General features: G+C 47.8%; 1 protein-coding gene across 7 annotated transcripts in view; it reads left to right on the top strand.

Moving 5' to 3' along the window:
- The window catches only part of thsd7ba (thrombospondin, type I, domain containing 7Ba), a 1,512,301-nt gene that overhangs the window by 836,124 nt on the left and 660,439 nt on the right, over positions 1-15,738 (top strand). For all 7 annotated transcript variants that reach the window (XM_070875389.1, XM_070875388.1, XM_070875385.1 and 4 more), the window contains one exon: positions 7,421-7,655. In XM_070875389.1, the coding sequence (XP_070731490.1) occupies positions 7,421-7,655 (235 nt within the window). The remainder of the gene's footprint in view (positions 1-7,420; positions 7,656-15,738) is intronic.

The raw sequence follows: 15,738 nt of genomic DNA, 5'->3' as shown, positions 1-15,738 counted from the left end.
ATAAACCTCTTTGAAGCCTACATATTTACTGATGACATTGGCCACCCTGTAACTCTCTTCCTACCATGACTAGGGCAACTATTTTTTCATCTGTGAAGCATTTGGGCTTGTTTATTACAGTAAAGGAGCTAAAAAAAAGTTGTTGTTTCCTTTTCCTATGGCATGAGCTTTATTGGCTGAAAGACTGGGCAGGTGACCAGCATCCAGGCTTCTACAATTTCCATTCGAGTAATTCACCGTGTGGAGAATCTTGGGTGCAATACTATGTCTAAAAGGTTTCCACATCACACTTTGAAATTCCCGTGCAATGCAACTCCCTGCGCAGTGTGCTTTTACTTTTTTTTATTCATGCCACTGTTAATGTTGTGTATCTGTAAAGTATGCACTCCCATGTTCCCCTGAAGTCCCAAGGGATCCCAGCATTCCTTGGGAGCACTGTATATAAGCCAGTGCCTAAGGCCTGTTCCTCACTCTGGAGTGTCTTAATAAAGACTGAGGTCACTGTTACTTTAACCTCCCTGTGTGCAGCCTCATCTGTGTTAGGAACACAATAACTGGCGACATGAATACGAATCCAACGCAAAGATGCAGCAAACTGTGGGCATCCTGGAGAAGTTCTCAGAGGGTGAGGACTGGGAAGCCTATGTCGAATTGCTAGACCAGTACTTTGTAGCCAACGAGTTCGAAGGAGAAGGAAGTGCTGCAAAAAGGAGAGCAGTCCTCCTCACAGTCAGCGGGGCACCGACCTACAGCCTCATGAAGAATCTTCTGGCTCCGGTGAAACCCACAGATAAGTCACATGAGGAGCTGTATGCACTGGTTCGGGAGCATCTTAACCTGAGGGAGAGCGTGCTGATGGCGAGGTATCGGTTCCAAACGTGCCAGCGATCTGAAGGTCAGGAAGTGGCGAGCTACGTCGCCGAGCTAAGGCGACTTGCAGGACAATGTGAGTTTGATGGCTACCTGGAGCAAATGCTCAGAGACTTTTTTGTACTGGGCATTGGCCACGAGACCATCCTACGAAAACTTTTGACTGTAGAGACACCGACCCTCAGTAAGACCATTGTGATAGTACAGGCGTTTATGTCCACCAGTGATAACACCAAACAAATCTTTCAGCACACAAGTGCTAGCAATGTTCATAAATTAACTGGAATTGTGTTTGCGAGCAGAAATGGACAGGGCAGAACCCACGAGTTTACAACTGCCAGCAGGCCTCAGGTGACCCAGAAGACTCAGAGTCCCCAACAAAGGATGAATGCAAAGCAATTCACACCTTGTTGGCAATGTGGAGCTTCCATTCAGCCTATTCATGTCGCTTCAAAGGGTATGTTTGCAAGAGCTGTGGAACAATGGGGCACCTCCAACGAGCTCGCAAACAAGCTGCAAGCTCTGCAAAACCTGCTAACCACCACGTGGCAGAGGAAAATCGGTCCATGGTGGATCAAAGCAATTTCGAGTCTCAGAGAGAGGAGGCAGATGCTGAAGTGCACGGGGTACATACATTTTCGACGAAATGTCCACCTATAATGCTAAACATAAAATTGAATGGCTTACCCGTAGCCATGGAACACTGACGCTAGCCAATCCATCATGGGCAAAAAGATGTTTGAGAGACTGTGGTGCAACAAGTCTTTCAGGCCAGCCCTGAGCCCCATCCACATGAAACTGAGAACGTAAACCAAAGAGCTTATCACTGTCCTGGGCAGCGCCATCGTCAAGGTTACCAACGAGGGCACGGTGCATGAACTGCCACTCTGGATTGTCCCGGGCGATGGCCCCACACTGCTTGGAAGGAGCTGGCTGGGCAAAATCTGCTGGAACTGGGATGACATCCGAGCGCCATCACATGTTGATGAGGCCTCATGTACCCAGGTTCTTAACAAATTTCCTTCCCTTTTTAAGCCAGGCATTGGAAACTTGTCCGGGGCGAAGGTGCGGATTTACTTGGTCCCAGAGGTACGACCCATTCACCACAAGGCGCGAGCGGTACCTCACATGATGAGGGAGAGAGTGGAAATCGAGCTGGACAGGCTGCAATGCGAGGGCATCATCTCCCCAGTGGAATTCAGCGAGTGGGCCAGCCCGATTGTTCCAGTACTCAAAAGTGATGGCACGGTCAGGATTTGCGGTGATTATAAAATAACTATTAATCGTTTCTCGCTACAGGACCAATACCCGCTACCTAAGGCAGACGACCTATTTGCGATGCTGGCAGGAGGCAAGACGTTCATCAAGCTTGACCTGACTTCAGCCTACACGACGCAGGAGCTGGAGGAGTCTTCGAAGGGCCTCATCTGCATCAACACGCACAAGGGACAGTTCATCTACAACAGATGCCCATTTGGAATTTGGTTGGCTGCAGCGATCTTCCAGAGAAACATGGAGAGCCTACTCAAGTCAGTACCACACATGGTGATCTTTCAGGACGACATATTGGTCACGGGCCGGGACACCGCCGAGCACCTACAAAACCTGGAGGAGGCCCTCCAGCGACTGGATCGCATAGGGCTGCGGTTGAACAGCTCGAAATGTACCTTCATGGCAACAGAAGTGAAGTTTTTGGGGAGAAAGATCGCAGCGGACAGCATTCGGCCCACAGACGCCAAGACAGAGGCTATCAGGAACGCGCCCAGGCCACAGAACGTCACGGAGCTGCGGTCATTCCTGGGACTCCTCAACTATTTTGTTAACTTCCTACTGGGGTTAAGCACCCTTTTAGAGCCCCTACATGTGTTATTGCACAAAGGTGAGAACTGGGTATGGGGAAAAAACCAAGTAATTGCTTTTGAGAAAGCCAGAAACATTTTATGCTTCAACAAGCTGCTTGTATTGTATAACCTGTGTAAAAGACTTGTGCTAGCATGTGATGTGTTGTCGTACGGAGTCGGGTATGTATTACAACAAGCTAACGTTGTGGGGAAGTTGCAACCTGTCGCCTATGCTTCCAGGAGCTTGTCTAAGGCCGAGAGGGCCGACAGCATGATTGAGAAAGAGGCATTAGCGTGTGTGTTCGGGGTAAAAAAAATGCATCAGTACCCGTTTGGCCTCAAATTTGAGCTAGAAATTGATCACACGTCCCTCACATCCGTGTACGCTGAAAACAAGGCGATAAATACTAATGACTCAGCGCGCATACAAAGGTGGGCACTCGTGCTATCAGCATATAACGAGCCCATCTGCCACAGGCCAGGCACCAAGAACTGTGCGGATGCTCTCAGTCGGCTACCGTTGCCCACCACGGGGCTGGAAATGGCGCAGCCTGCAAACTTGTTGATGGTGGCACAGCTCGCAGACTTGTTGACGGTCATGCAAGCATTTGAAAATGATAAATCACCTGTCACGGCCCGCCAGATTAGGACTTGAACCAGCCAAGATCCTCTGCTGTCCCTAATAAAAAAACTGTGTACTGCATGGGAGCTGGGCCAGCATCCCCATTGAAATGCAAGAGACAATCAAGCCGTTCCAGCAGCGAAAGGACGAGCTGTCCATTCAGGCAGACTGCCTGTTGTGGGGTAACCACATAGTGCTACCAAAAAAGGGCAGGGAGACATTCATCTCGGATCTCCACAGTACACACACGGGTATAGTAATGCTGAAAGCAATAGACAGATCCCAAGTGTGTTGGCCAAGTATAGACTCTGACTTAGAGTCCTGTGTACGGCAATGCAGCGTATGTGCTCAGTTGAGCAACGTGTCCAGAGAGGCACCATTAAGTTTGTGGTGCTGGCCCTCCAAACCATGGTTGAGGATCCATGTCGACTATGCGGGCCCGTTTCTCGGTAAAATATTCCTGGTGGTGGTGGATGCTTTTTCAAAATGGATTGAATGTGAAATAATGTCGGGAAGCACCGCTGCCACCACCATTGAAAGCCTGAGGGCCATGTTTGCCACCCACGGCCTGCCTGACATACTGGTCAGTGACAATGTGCCATGTTTCACCAGTGCTGAATTTAAAGAATTCATGACCCGCAATGGGATCAAACATGTCACCTCAGCCCTGTTTAAACCAGCCTCCAATGGGCAGGCAGAGCGGGCAGTACAAACAATCAAACAGAGCCTTAAACAAGTCACAGAAGGCTCACTCCAAACCCACCTGTCCCGAATACTGCTCAGCTACCGCACGAGACCCCACTCGCTCACAGGGGTGCCCCCGGCTGAGCTACTCATGAAAAGGACACTTAAAACCAGACTTTCGCTGGTTCACCCCAACCTGCATGATCAGGTAGAGAGCAGGCGACAGCAACAAAATGTAAACGATGGTCGCGCCACTCTGTCACGGGAAATTGATCTGAATGACCCTGTGTATGTGCTAAACTATGGACATGATCCCAAGTGGATCGCGGGCACGATGATAGCTAAAGACGGGAATAGGGTGGTGTAGTCAAACTAGACAATGGACAAATTTGCAGAAAGCACCTGGACCAAATGAGGCTGCGGTTCACAGACTGCCCTGAACAACCCACAGCAGACACCATCTTTTTCGAGCCCACAACACACACCCAAAGGATCAACGACACCACGCCGGACCAGGAAATCGAACTCATCACGACCAACAGCCCAGCAAGGCCAGGCTAACCTAGCAGCCCTGCAGGGCCAACAACACGCCAGCCCAGCGAGGGCACAGCCAACGTACCAGAACACACATTTGTACCAAGACAGTCCACCAGGAAAGAAAGGCTCCCGACCACCTCACCTTGTAAATAGTTTTCACTTTGAATTTTGCGGGGGGGAGTGATGTTGTTTATCTGTAAAGCATGCACTCCCATGTTCCGCCACCAGTGAGCTCGTCCCCTTAAGTCCCAAGGGATCCCAGCATCCCTTGGGAGCACTGTATATAAGTCGGCCCCTAAGGCCTGTTCCTCACTCTGGAGTGTCTTAAAAAGACTGAGGTCACTGTTACTTTAACCTCCCTGTGTGCAGCCTCATCTGTGTTAGGAACACAATAGTTAAGGGAAGAGGCTTCTGTCATGCTTGAAAATTGAACTTTCACTTTGAGCACCCAGCGGCTACATCAGATTTTCCCAGGCAGGAATAGTATGGCCAAATGGTCTGAAAAATTCTCCTCTTCAAATGTGCCTGAACTCCAACCTCATTTGGAATGGCACTGTTTACCATTATTCCTTTTCTAACAGTAGTGCAGCCATTCGGAGTGAGGCAGCGGCTTTGGTACCAATTTTCACCATACAGCAGTGTTGTGCTGTATACCCCTACCAACTTATCTGTAATAGCAGCAGTGCAGTTTGCATAAGGGAGTGGATTATATCTCCGTATGTTTTGTATCAGTCTTATTTTCACTGCTGTGAACAACCAGCAGTTGTGAGAAAATAGAAGTAATGCATGTATAATAAAAGTCATCACCAACAGAAGGACAAATTTCCCCCTCTAATTGAATGGATTTGTGTTCTTTTTTAAACCTGGAACATATGTAGCCTGTTCGTAGGAATTTAGGATAACCTTCAACCTGCTTATACAATATTAAACCACATAATGGTTATTGGTCTACTAAACAAACACTTGTGTACTGTTAATGAGCCATTGAACCACACATGTACAATTTTCTTAATAGCCTATTGTAAACCTGTTAAAGAGTTATCATTCCACACAATCACAACTTATTGGGCTGTTTACAACATTTGTTGCTTAATTACACATATAATTTGTTGGGGGATATTTAAATATAGCTACATGTAATTTGTTAATAGTCTTTTTAACTATACACCCACAACTACTGTAAGGGGCGGTGGGGGGTGGTGCGGTTGTGTCTCTCTGAGGGGATCAGGTTCCCTTCTGACCAATTTGAGCGGTTTCGAATCGCTCCCCCTCTCTTGGGTTCTGTACTCTGGATTTATTTGGGTGCCAAAAGTGCAGAGGAGACTGGTTTGATGCAAAGAACTTTGGTCTTATTACAGTCAAAGTAATACAGGCTTATTACTCTAGTAAGAAAATACAAGGCCAAACTTACAGTCACTCCAATAAAGGACAGTGCAAGGAAGATACAAGGTCAAACTTATAACCACTCTAATAAAGAACAATAAAAGGAAAGGTACAAGATCAACCTTATAATCACTCTAATAAAGTACCATACACTACACATTCAAAGGGAGTTGCAGTAAAATTATACCTCCCACCTCCCAATACCTAATTCTAGCTAGGTTAGACTCCAGGCAGGCAGGAACTTATGCTTACCAATCCTTTTGATAGTTAAGTGGTAGATGGTGATGTTCTTCCTTCCTTCAGGACTTCAAGACTTCGAGGCTGGAGAGGCTCTCCCCTCTTTCTCCTCTTCTCTCTCTCCTCTCTCTCTTCTCCCTCTTCTCTCTCCTCTCTCTCTCCTCTCTCTCTCAGTAGTCAGTTGTACGATTTCAGTGTTCTAATCTTGCCGCCCAATCTGTTCACAATCCTCTATAATATTTTGTCGGGCTCGTTAAAGTTGATATGTCTTGGGTGGGTTGATGTCCAAAAACTGTTTCTTGATGGAAATATTAGTTTAGTAATTGTAATGTCCTTTTGTGCTTAGTCTTTCACATACAGGCTGGAATGGGCCTCTTTGTGATGTATATGCTGAAATGGTTTGTCCAGACCCATGTTGATGGGGAGCCACCTCTGGGTGATACTGTGATGGTAATGTCTCTTGTGGAGGAAGATTTCCAAATACTCATTCTTCCAGACAGGTTAACTCAGTCCTCACACCCAGACAGTTCCAATAATCAAGTGGGCTTCTTTTGTTCCCTAGGTCCGCCCACAGGCTTGAATTTGTCTTGTAAAAGTTCATAATTCTTTTAAAGTTCGTAGTTTCGTCCATAAGCACTTTAGGGTTCCAAACTTTCCGATAGATAGTCCCAAATTAAATTTCCTTTCGAATGAGCCCAAACACAGGGGTGCGGTTCTGGTGAATTTTGCTCTTTGCACTAGATAGGCTATTTAAATACACATCTGTAATTTATTGAGCAGTTTATAACATCTGTAACCAAATAATGTGTATCTGCACGTTGCTGATAACTGACATAAGCGCACACCTTTATCCTGAGGAGTGGTTACTGTGAAGTGTTTATTTCACAGGATGGTTCTGGGAAATATGGTCTTGTGTGTTCTTTAATTAGATATGTATAAAAGGAAGCAAGAAAACAAACCAATTAAACATGGTAGTAACTAATATTTACTCGGAAATCAATATGAATACAAGTACAACAAATCTTTATAAATGTTGTGCTCTCAAAAATGTTCCTCCTCAAGAACTGTTTTGCAGAATAACATGTTCATATTTATTACTTTGCTGATTGGCTGATCATCTTCATAGATGTATTATAATTCTAGCTTTAACAGACAGACTTTTCACTTTTTTTAAACTTAGAATGATATCCTGTAAAATATTTGACATATCATAACTGGGAGAGTTAAAGGCTCCTTTCTATCCTAGGTGGAAAGCGATGTCCGACTAGCCGAGCTTTGCAAGAATGGCGATCTTGTAATGAGCACGGCTGCACGGTGTTTTATTGGGAAACATCACCATGGGGACCTTGCACTGAAGATACGTTAGTGGTGGCCCTCAATGCTACAATCAGTTGGAATGGGGAGGCCACCTGTTCTGTGGGCATGCAGACTCGACAGGTCTTTTGCGTGAAGAGTAAAGTTGGACATGTTACTCCAAAAAGGTATTATTAGTATTTCCTTTTTAGTGTAAGGATTTAGCTAACCTAATATCGTAGTAATAAAGTCAACAATTGTTGCATGGCCTTTTTGTTGTTTAGATTCACTTTGTGTGAAATTGGAATGTGTGGGGAACTTACTGATTGCGCTGTTTGTGAAGGTTTTCATTACCTCACACCGATGTTCTCATAGCACTGACTCATCCTCTTCCTATCTTCTATAAGGCAAGACCTCAGTCAGAAACCTCTATCTAGCTAACTCTTACGTGACGACTTGTGGTTCCGTGCACTCTGACCAGCCTATTTGGTTTCACGATTTTTTTCCTTCTGTTTAGTATCCCAAAGACAGCACACCAGAATGGAAAGGCCTGAGGATCGAACTAAATTGTTCCTCTCACTTCATCATCATAATTCAGGTGCTCCAACACAGCTTGCCTGTCAGGGCCTAACAAATTTTGATGCGATTATTTGCACAAGCCATTCTCCACATGTGTACCTGTATGGGAGCTGAACCCTCTGGGCCGAGCCTAAGCACCGTCCCGCCCCACCACCGGATGCACACCCAATGTTCCAACCGCGCATGCATTGTGCTGCAGACTGCGCCACATTTCATCACTGTTGCCAGCCGTTCTTTGCATGGAGAAGGTTAGGAGATCAGAGCAGGGAGAGGAGGGGAAGAGAGAAAAGCTTGGGGGGAGAAATTGAGGAACTTGGTGGCTATGGAAAGAGAGAGTCAGGAACTCGTGTGGGGGAGGGGGTTTGGAGGTCGGGGGAAGGTGGTCAGGAACTCGGCGTGGGGGGAGAGAGAAGGTCAGGAACTCAGTGACGAGTAGGTCAGGAACTCGAGCGGGAGGGAGAGAATGTCAGGAACTCGGTGGGAGGGGTTGCAGGTCAGGAACTCGAGGGGGGGCGGAGGGAGAGAAGATCAGGAACTCTGGGGAGAGAAGGTCAGGAACTCTGAGGCGGCGGAGTGGGTGGGGGGGGTGTGGTGAGGGGGGGGAGAGAAGGTCAGGAACTCTGGGGAGAGATGGTCAGGAACTCGAGGCGGCGGGGGGTGGGGGGGAGGGGGAGAGAAGATCAGGAACTCTGAGGCGGGCGGGGAGAGAAGGTCAGGAACTCGAGGCGGTGGGAGTGGGGGGAGAGAAGGTCAGGAACTCCGAGGCGGTGGGGGGGAGAGAAGGTCAGGAACTTGGATGCGGAGGGGTGGGGGAAAGAGAAGGTCAGGAGCTTGGGGGGGATGGGGAGGGAGAACGGAGAGAACAGTAGGGATGGGGAAAGAACATGATCCAGGTCGAAAGTAGGTGGGGGAGATGAGAATGAGAGTGTGATCCAGATGGGAAGATGTTTCACAGTCTCCCCCCTCTGTTAGACATGGATCAGGTTCTTCCAACCCCACCCCCACCAGCCTTACACCCACACTACATTCTCCTTCTCCCGCCTAGTCCTGGATCACGCTCTTGACCATAAATATCAGAGCTGATTTCTCAGAAAGCCCGGCGCGTGTGCAGAAAGTGACATCATTGGACTGGACGGAATCCGGAAGTCATGACAATGTCACTCTACTCGTCATACACCATAAACCTGTTAATGGTCCGTGACATACACACATTGCCCCCTCAATCACCACAGCTCTCACTCAGTATTTAGATGGAAAGAGTGATTAACGACAGTTTTCGGTTTACTTGTGATCCTGCACATGAATCAGGCCACTCGATGATGTCATTCTCAGTACATGTTGTGGTTCTGTGGTTCTGCTAGTGAGGTCACTTGCAATGACGTCAGCCTCACCTGTTCTCGGTGAATGAAATGCACCTCACTAAACCAACCTTACAGCTCAAATTATGTAAAATAGTCAATGCTGTGGCTTTCACTCAGCAAATCAGGCAGCATTTGCGTGAAGAAAAACAGAGTTAACGTTTCACGCTCTGATGAAAGGTCATCGACTTGAAACGTTAACTCTGCATCTCGCACAACAGGTGCTACCTGAGCAGTTCCAGCATTTTATGTTGCATCACTCGACTGATTATTATTGGAGTCGTGTGACAAATATGGCAAGTTTAAGGCAATTTCTGGTCATTTTAATGATCGACCGTAAACCAATCTGGTAGATATATTGTGTTTAATCAGAGTTTAAGATGGAATTTAACACAATAGTTATATAGCAAAAACATACAACTGTAACAGGTAGTTAATACCCATCCTGATTGGACAAACGGCTGGCACACGTGAGCAGTTCTTTAGCTTACAGTCTCTCTTACTTTCGTCTGGAGCCGCCTTTGGTAAAGCATGGGATCACTCTCAAAGAGTGTTCGACCAGTCCAACCTCTGGTTCTTCCCTTCACGGTCTGTGCTAGACAGATTTCTAAATGTTACTTTTATTCCCTTTTTAGGGATGGATCTGACCCGAGATATTGACAAGGCCATTTGACCTGTAGAGGTTCCCCTAAAAACTTAATATCCAATAAGACTTCTAGTTTTTCGTCTTTGTCATGTATTCAACCAGCATTGTAACCCATGTATAATCTGACCGAAGTTGTACACTGTGAGAACAATGACCACAAGGTGGTGAACTTGTGGGAGACACTCCTAACCTGGACCTTCAGAAATAAAAGGGGAAGCTCCACCCACTTCCATCACTTGAGTGCTAAGGAATAAAGGACAGGTCACAGACTGACATTCTCTCAAGCATGGGCCTCGTGTGCATTTATACTGTAAAGCAAGGACGTATCAATGGCGACGAGAAACTGGGATTTAAACCATGCGAGCATGGCCACTAGCAGAACAGACGAGAGATAATGTGTTCAGGAATGGATGGGACAGAGATTCAACATTGTTAAAGCAGCACACAGTTCTCCAGGCAGACAAGGGCAATCGGGCATGTCCCAACATGTCGTCAAAACCAGAGGGGGATTCGACAGACAATGGCAAGCTGAACGGCGATTCACGCCATTGCAAGGGACAATGCGGCCAGTAATGGGGCCATCAACACCTGTTAATGGCACACTCAAGGACAATCATAGGGGCAGTCAGGGACGATCGACTGGCAAGGGACCTTTTGTTTCCAACAGCAGCTCATGTTGGAGGCATGGAGGCACATACACAGTTTGCAGAGATGAGCAAAATACCTGCAGAAATTGCAAAAATGAACGCTGGGGGAAATCGCTGGAAGCTGAAGTTCAGCGAGTTCATGTGGAGCATGTATACAGTTCATGCACCAGGACGCCACCGATAATGATGAAAGTGCTCCTCAATGGCATCCCAGTATCAATGGAGCTAGACACGAGGGCCAGTCAGTCCCTGATGGGTATCAAACAGTTCGAAAAGTTGTGGGCGTCCAAGGCCAGGAGGCCAAAATTATCGCCGATTGACGCACAGCTACGGATATACACAAAGGAGATCATTCTGGTGCTAGGCAGCGTCACAGTAGTCGTGACCCACAAAGATTTGGAGAACAGGTTGCCACTCTGGGTTGTCCCGGGGGACGGTCCCGCACTACTGGGGAGGAGTTGGCTTGCTGTCATGAAGTGGAAATGGGGCGTTGTCAATGCAATTTCCTCTGTGGAGCGAGTATCATGCTCACAGATCCTGGACAAATTTGACTCATTATTTCAACACGGCATTGACACTTTCATGGGGGCCAAGGTAGTGATTCACATAAACCCAGACGCCAGGCCAGTACACCACAAGGCCAGAACAGTGCCATACGTGATGCGGGAAAAGATAGAAGGCGAATTGGACCGCCTGCTGAGGGAAGGCATCATCTCGCCAGTTGAATTCAGTAACTGGGCGAACCCGATTGTGCCGGTGCTCAAGGCGAATGGGTCGGTCAGGATATGTGGTGATTACAAGGCCACCATCAATCGGGTGTCACTCCAAGACCAGTACCCGCTACTCTTTGCGACGCTATCCGGTGGCAAACTTTTTTCAAAATTGTACCTGACCTCAGCTTACATGACCCAGGAGCTGGCGAGTGAGTCGAAGAAGCTGACTACCATCACGACACACAAGGTGTTGTTTGAGTACAACAGATGTCCGCTCGGGATTCGCTCGGCCGCTGCGATCTTTCAGCGAAATATGGAAAGCCTCCTCAAGTCGATTCCAGAGACGGTGGTTTTTCAGGACGACATCCTCATCACGAATTACAACAACCTGGAGGAGGTGCTTCGCAGACTGGACCGGGTAGGGCTGCGACTGAAAGAGGCGAAGTGCGTCTTCCTAGCTCCAGAGGTAGAATTCCTGGGGATGAGGGTAGCAGCAGATGGGATCAGACCTACTGCGTCCAAGACAGAAGCGATCCAGAGAGCACCCAGACCCTGTAACACAATGGAGCTGCATTCGTTCCTGGGGCTCCTGAACTACTTTGGTATCTTTCTTCCCAAATTGAGCACGCTGTTCGAGCCGCTACACGTGCTCCTACGCAAAGGTTGCGAATGGGTCTGGGGGGATAGCCAGGAAAGGGCTTTTAATAGAGCACGCAATTTGTTATGTTCCAACAATCAGTTAATGCTATATGACCCATGTAAGAAACTTGTGTTAACGTGCGATGCTTCGTCCAATGGTGTCAGGTGTGTGTTGCAGCATGTCAATGCCAAGGGTCAGTTACAGCCGGTAGCTTATGCCTCCAGAAGTCTGTCCCAGGCAGAAAGGGGCTATGGGATGGTAGAAAAGGAGGCGCTAGCATGTGTATATGCGGTAAAGAAAATGCACCAGTACCTGTTTGGCAGGAAATTTGAGCTGGAGACAGATCACAAACCCCTAAAGTCCCTTTTGGCCAACAACAAGGCCATAAATGCAAACGCATCGGCCTGCATACAGAGGTGGGCACTCACGTTAGCTGCCTATGACTACACAATTCGGCACAGACCGGGCACCGAAAATGCGCCGATGCACTCAGCAGGCTCCCACTAGCCACCACTGAGGGGGCTACTGAGCATGCTGTTGAGATGGTCATGGCTGTTGAAGCTTTTGGAAGCGAAGGCTCACCCGTGACAGCCCGTCAGATTAAAGTCTGGACAAATAGAGACCCGCTATTGTCTCTAGTCAAGAAATGTGTCCTGAATGGGGACTGGACAGCCATGTACAGGGCATGCCCTGAGAAATTTAAACCATTTCACAGGCACAGGGATGAACTCTCGATTCAGTGTGATTGCCTACTGTGGGGAAATCGCGTAGTCATGCCCCAGATGGGCAGAGAGGTGTTCATCAGAGAACTCCACAATGAGCACCCGGGCATTGTCATGATGAAGGCAATTGCCAGGTCACATGTTTGGTGGCCAGGGCTAGATGCAGACCTGGAACTTTGTGTTCGCAGGTGCAACACGTGTGCCCAGCTGGGCAATGCGCCCAGGTAATTCCCCCTTAGCCCCTGGTCCTGGCCCGCCAAGCCATGGTCACGCATCCATGTGGACTACGCAGGTCCTTTCATGGGAAAAATGTTTTTGGTTGTAGTAGACGCCTACTCCAAATGGATCGAGTGTGACATTTTAAATTCAAGCACATCCTCTGCCACGGTAGGAAGTCTACGGGCAATGTTCGCCACCCACGGTCTACCAGACATCGTGGTCAGCGACAGTGGCCCGTGCTTCACAAGCACTGAATTCCAGGACTTCATGGCAGGCAATGGAATTAACCATGTCAGAATGGCACCGTTCAAGCCGGCCTCAAATGGCCAGGCAGAACGAGCAGTGCAGATAATCAAACAGGGCATGCTCAGAATTCAAGGAGGTTACCCACAAAGACGCTTATGACGCCTCCTGTTGGCGTACAGATCCCGACTACACTCGCTCACAGGGGTTCCACCCGTAGAGCTGCTAATGAAAAGGACGCTCAAAACCCGGTTATCCCTTATACACCCCACCATGAAAGAAATTGTCGAGAGCAGGCGCCAGTCACAATATGACTACCATGACAGGAATGCGAGGGCGCGATGTATTGATGTCAATGACCCTGTTTTTGTCCTCAACTACGCTGCAGGGCCCAAATAGCTCGCAGGCACTGTGATTGCCAAAGAGGGAAATAGGATTCTGGTAGTTAAACTTACCAATGGACAAATCTGCTGCAAACATGTGGATCAATCAAAAAGGAGATTCAGCAACCCCATAGAAGAAGCAGAGGAAGAACACGATATAGAGTTCAATCCTCCACAGGTGACCGGACACAGGAACCAAGTGGAGGAGAGCCCAGTCACTGTGGGCAGTCCGGACGGCCTGAGGCACCGCAAACAGCAAACACTCGGGCCAGCGCCCAACAACCGGAACCCCAACTTAGGCGCTCTACAAGAGAGCGTAAACCACCAGAGAGACTCAACCTGCGATCCCAATAAGACTTTGGGAGGGGAGGTGATGTCATGTATTCAACCAACATTGTAACCCATGTATAATCTGACTGAAGTTGTACACTGTGAGAACAATGACCACAAGGTGGTGAACTTGTGGGTGACACTCCTAACCTGGACCTTCAGATATCAAAGGGGAAGCTCCACCACTTGAGTGCTAAGGAATAAAGAACAGGTCACAGACTGACCTTCTCTCAAGCATGGGCCTCGTGTGCATTTATACTGTATAGCAAGGACATATCAGTCTTGATTCCCGATACAAAGCCTGCCCTAAAGATGTCTTACAATTTTGACCATATGACAGTCTGTTTACACTAACCCAGGATTTCTTCCTGTGGAAATCTTTCTCATCCCTCTCGTCTCCTTTGATCCCATGAAGCCAAACCAGAAAACTGGTTTACAACGTAGCAACATGTTTACGTTAACACTCTCAACTTCCAGTCATTAACTTTACCAGCAGTTTTGTTAAGCTAACTTCAAACACTACTCTTTGCATTATATATAAAATACATAAACAAGGTTCAAGTCTTAACTTCAAAACAACAGATAATCGCTTAGCAACAGGGAGATTGTATATAGTACAAAAAACTATACCCTCCATTTCTAAGCATTTCTCTGATTCAAATAAACTTTCCATCTGCAGTTCAAAACAATGATTTAAACACAGCATTCGTATCAGTTTTTTACATTCGTAACAGTTTTATACATTTATAGGCATCGCTGATTTCTAACAGTTGACAGGGCATATGCCGTACGGTGCTGTGTGAGAGTTATCTTGCTTTTCTTGGTGACCCTCCACATTAACAGGTTGATGCCACCGTCATGGCTGCACTGGAGCAGCCTAGCACAGGGAGCATGATAGTGACATCATCATCATAGGCAGTCCCTCGAAATCAAGGAAGACTTGCTTCCACTTTAAAAGTGAGTTGTTCGGTGACTAAACAGTCCAATACGGGAAGCACAGTCTCTGTCACAGATGGGACAGACAATTGTTGAAGGAGAGTGGATGGGACTGGTTTGCCGCATGCTCCTTCCGCTGCCTGCGCCTGTTTTCTGCATGCTCTCGGCGACGAAACTCGAGGTGCTCAGCGTCCTCCCAGATGCACCTCCTCCACCTAGGGTGGTCTTTGGCCAGGGACTCCCAGGTGTCGGTGGGGATGTTGCATTTTATCAAGAAGGCTTGAGGTTGTCCTTGAATTGTTTCTTCTGCCCACCATGGGCTCGCCACTAAGGGGTACAACGGACATGATTTTTACGGTGTGACAGTTGCAAGGAAAATTCAGGGAACAGCACCTTGTACATGGCCTTCTTTGACCTTACAAAGGCCTTTGACACTGTCAATCGCGAGGGACTATGAAGCGCTCTCCTCCATTTCGGCTGCCCCCAAAAGTTTGTCACCACCTTCCGCCTGCTCTACGATGACATGCAAGCCGTGAGCCTGACCAATGGATCCATCACAGATCCAATCCACGTCCGAACCGGGGTCAAGCAGGGCTTTGTCATCGCGCCAACTCTCTTCTCGATCTTCCTCGCTGCAATGCTCCATCTCACACTCAACAAGCTGGAGTGGAAGTAAACTACAGAACCAGTGGGAAGCTGTTCAACCTTCGACGTCTCCAGGCCAGATCCAAGACCGTCCCAACCTCTGTCGTTGAGCTACAGTATGCGGACGATGCTTGCATCTGCACACATTCAGAGACTGAACTTCAAGTCATAGTCAACATCTTCACCGAGGCATACGGAAGCATGGGCCTT

The sequence above is a fragment of the Pristiophorus japonicus genome, chromosome 3 (genome assembly GCF_044704955.1).
Source record: "Pristiophorus japonicus isolate sPriJap1 chromosome 3, sPriJap1.hap1, whole genome shotgun sequence".
NCBI lineage: Eukaryota > Metazoa > Chordata > Chondrichthyes > Pristiophoridae > Pristiophorus > Pristiophorus japonicus.
Note: the sequence above shows the minus strand (reverse complement) of the source record. Positions and strands in the feature narration are given on the sequence as shown.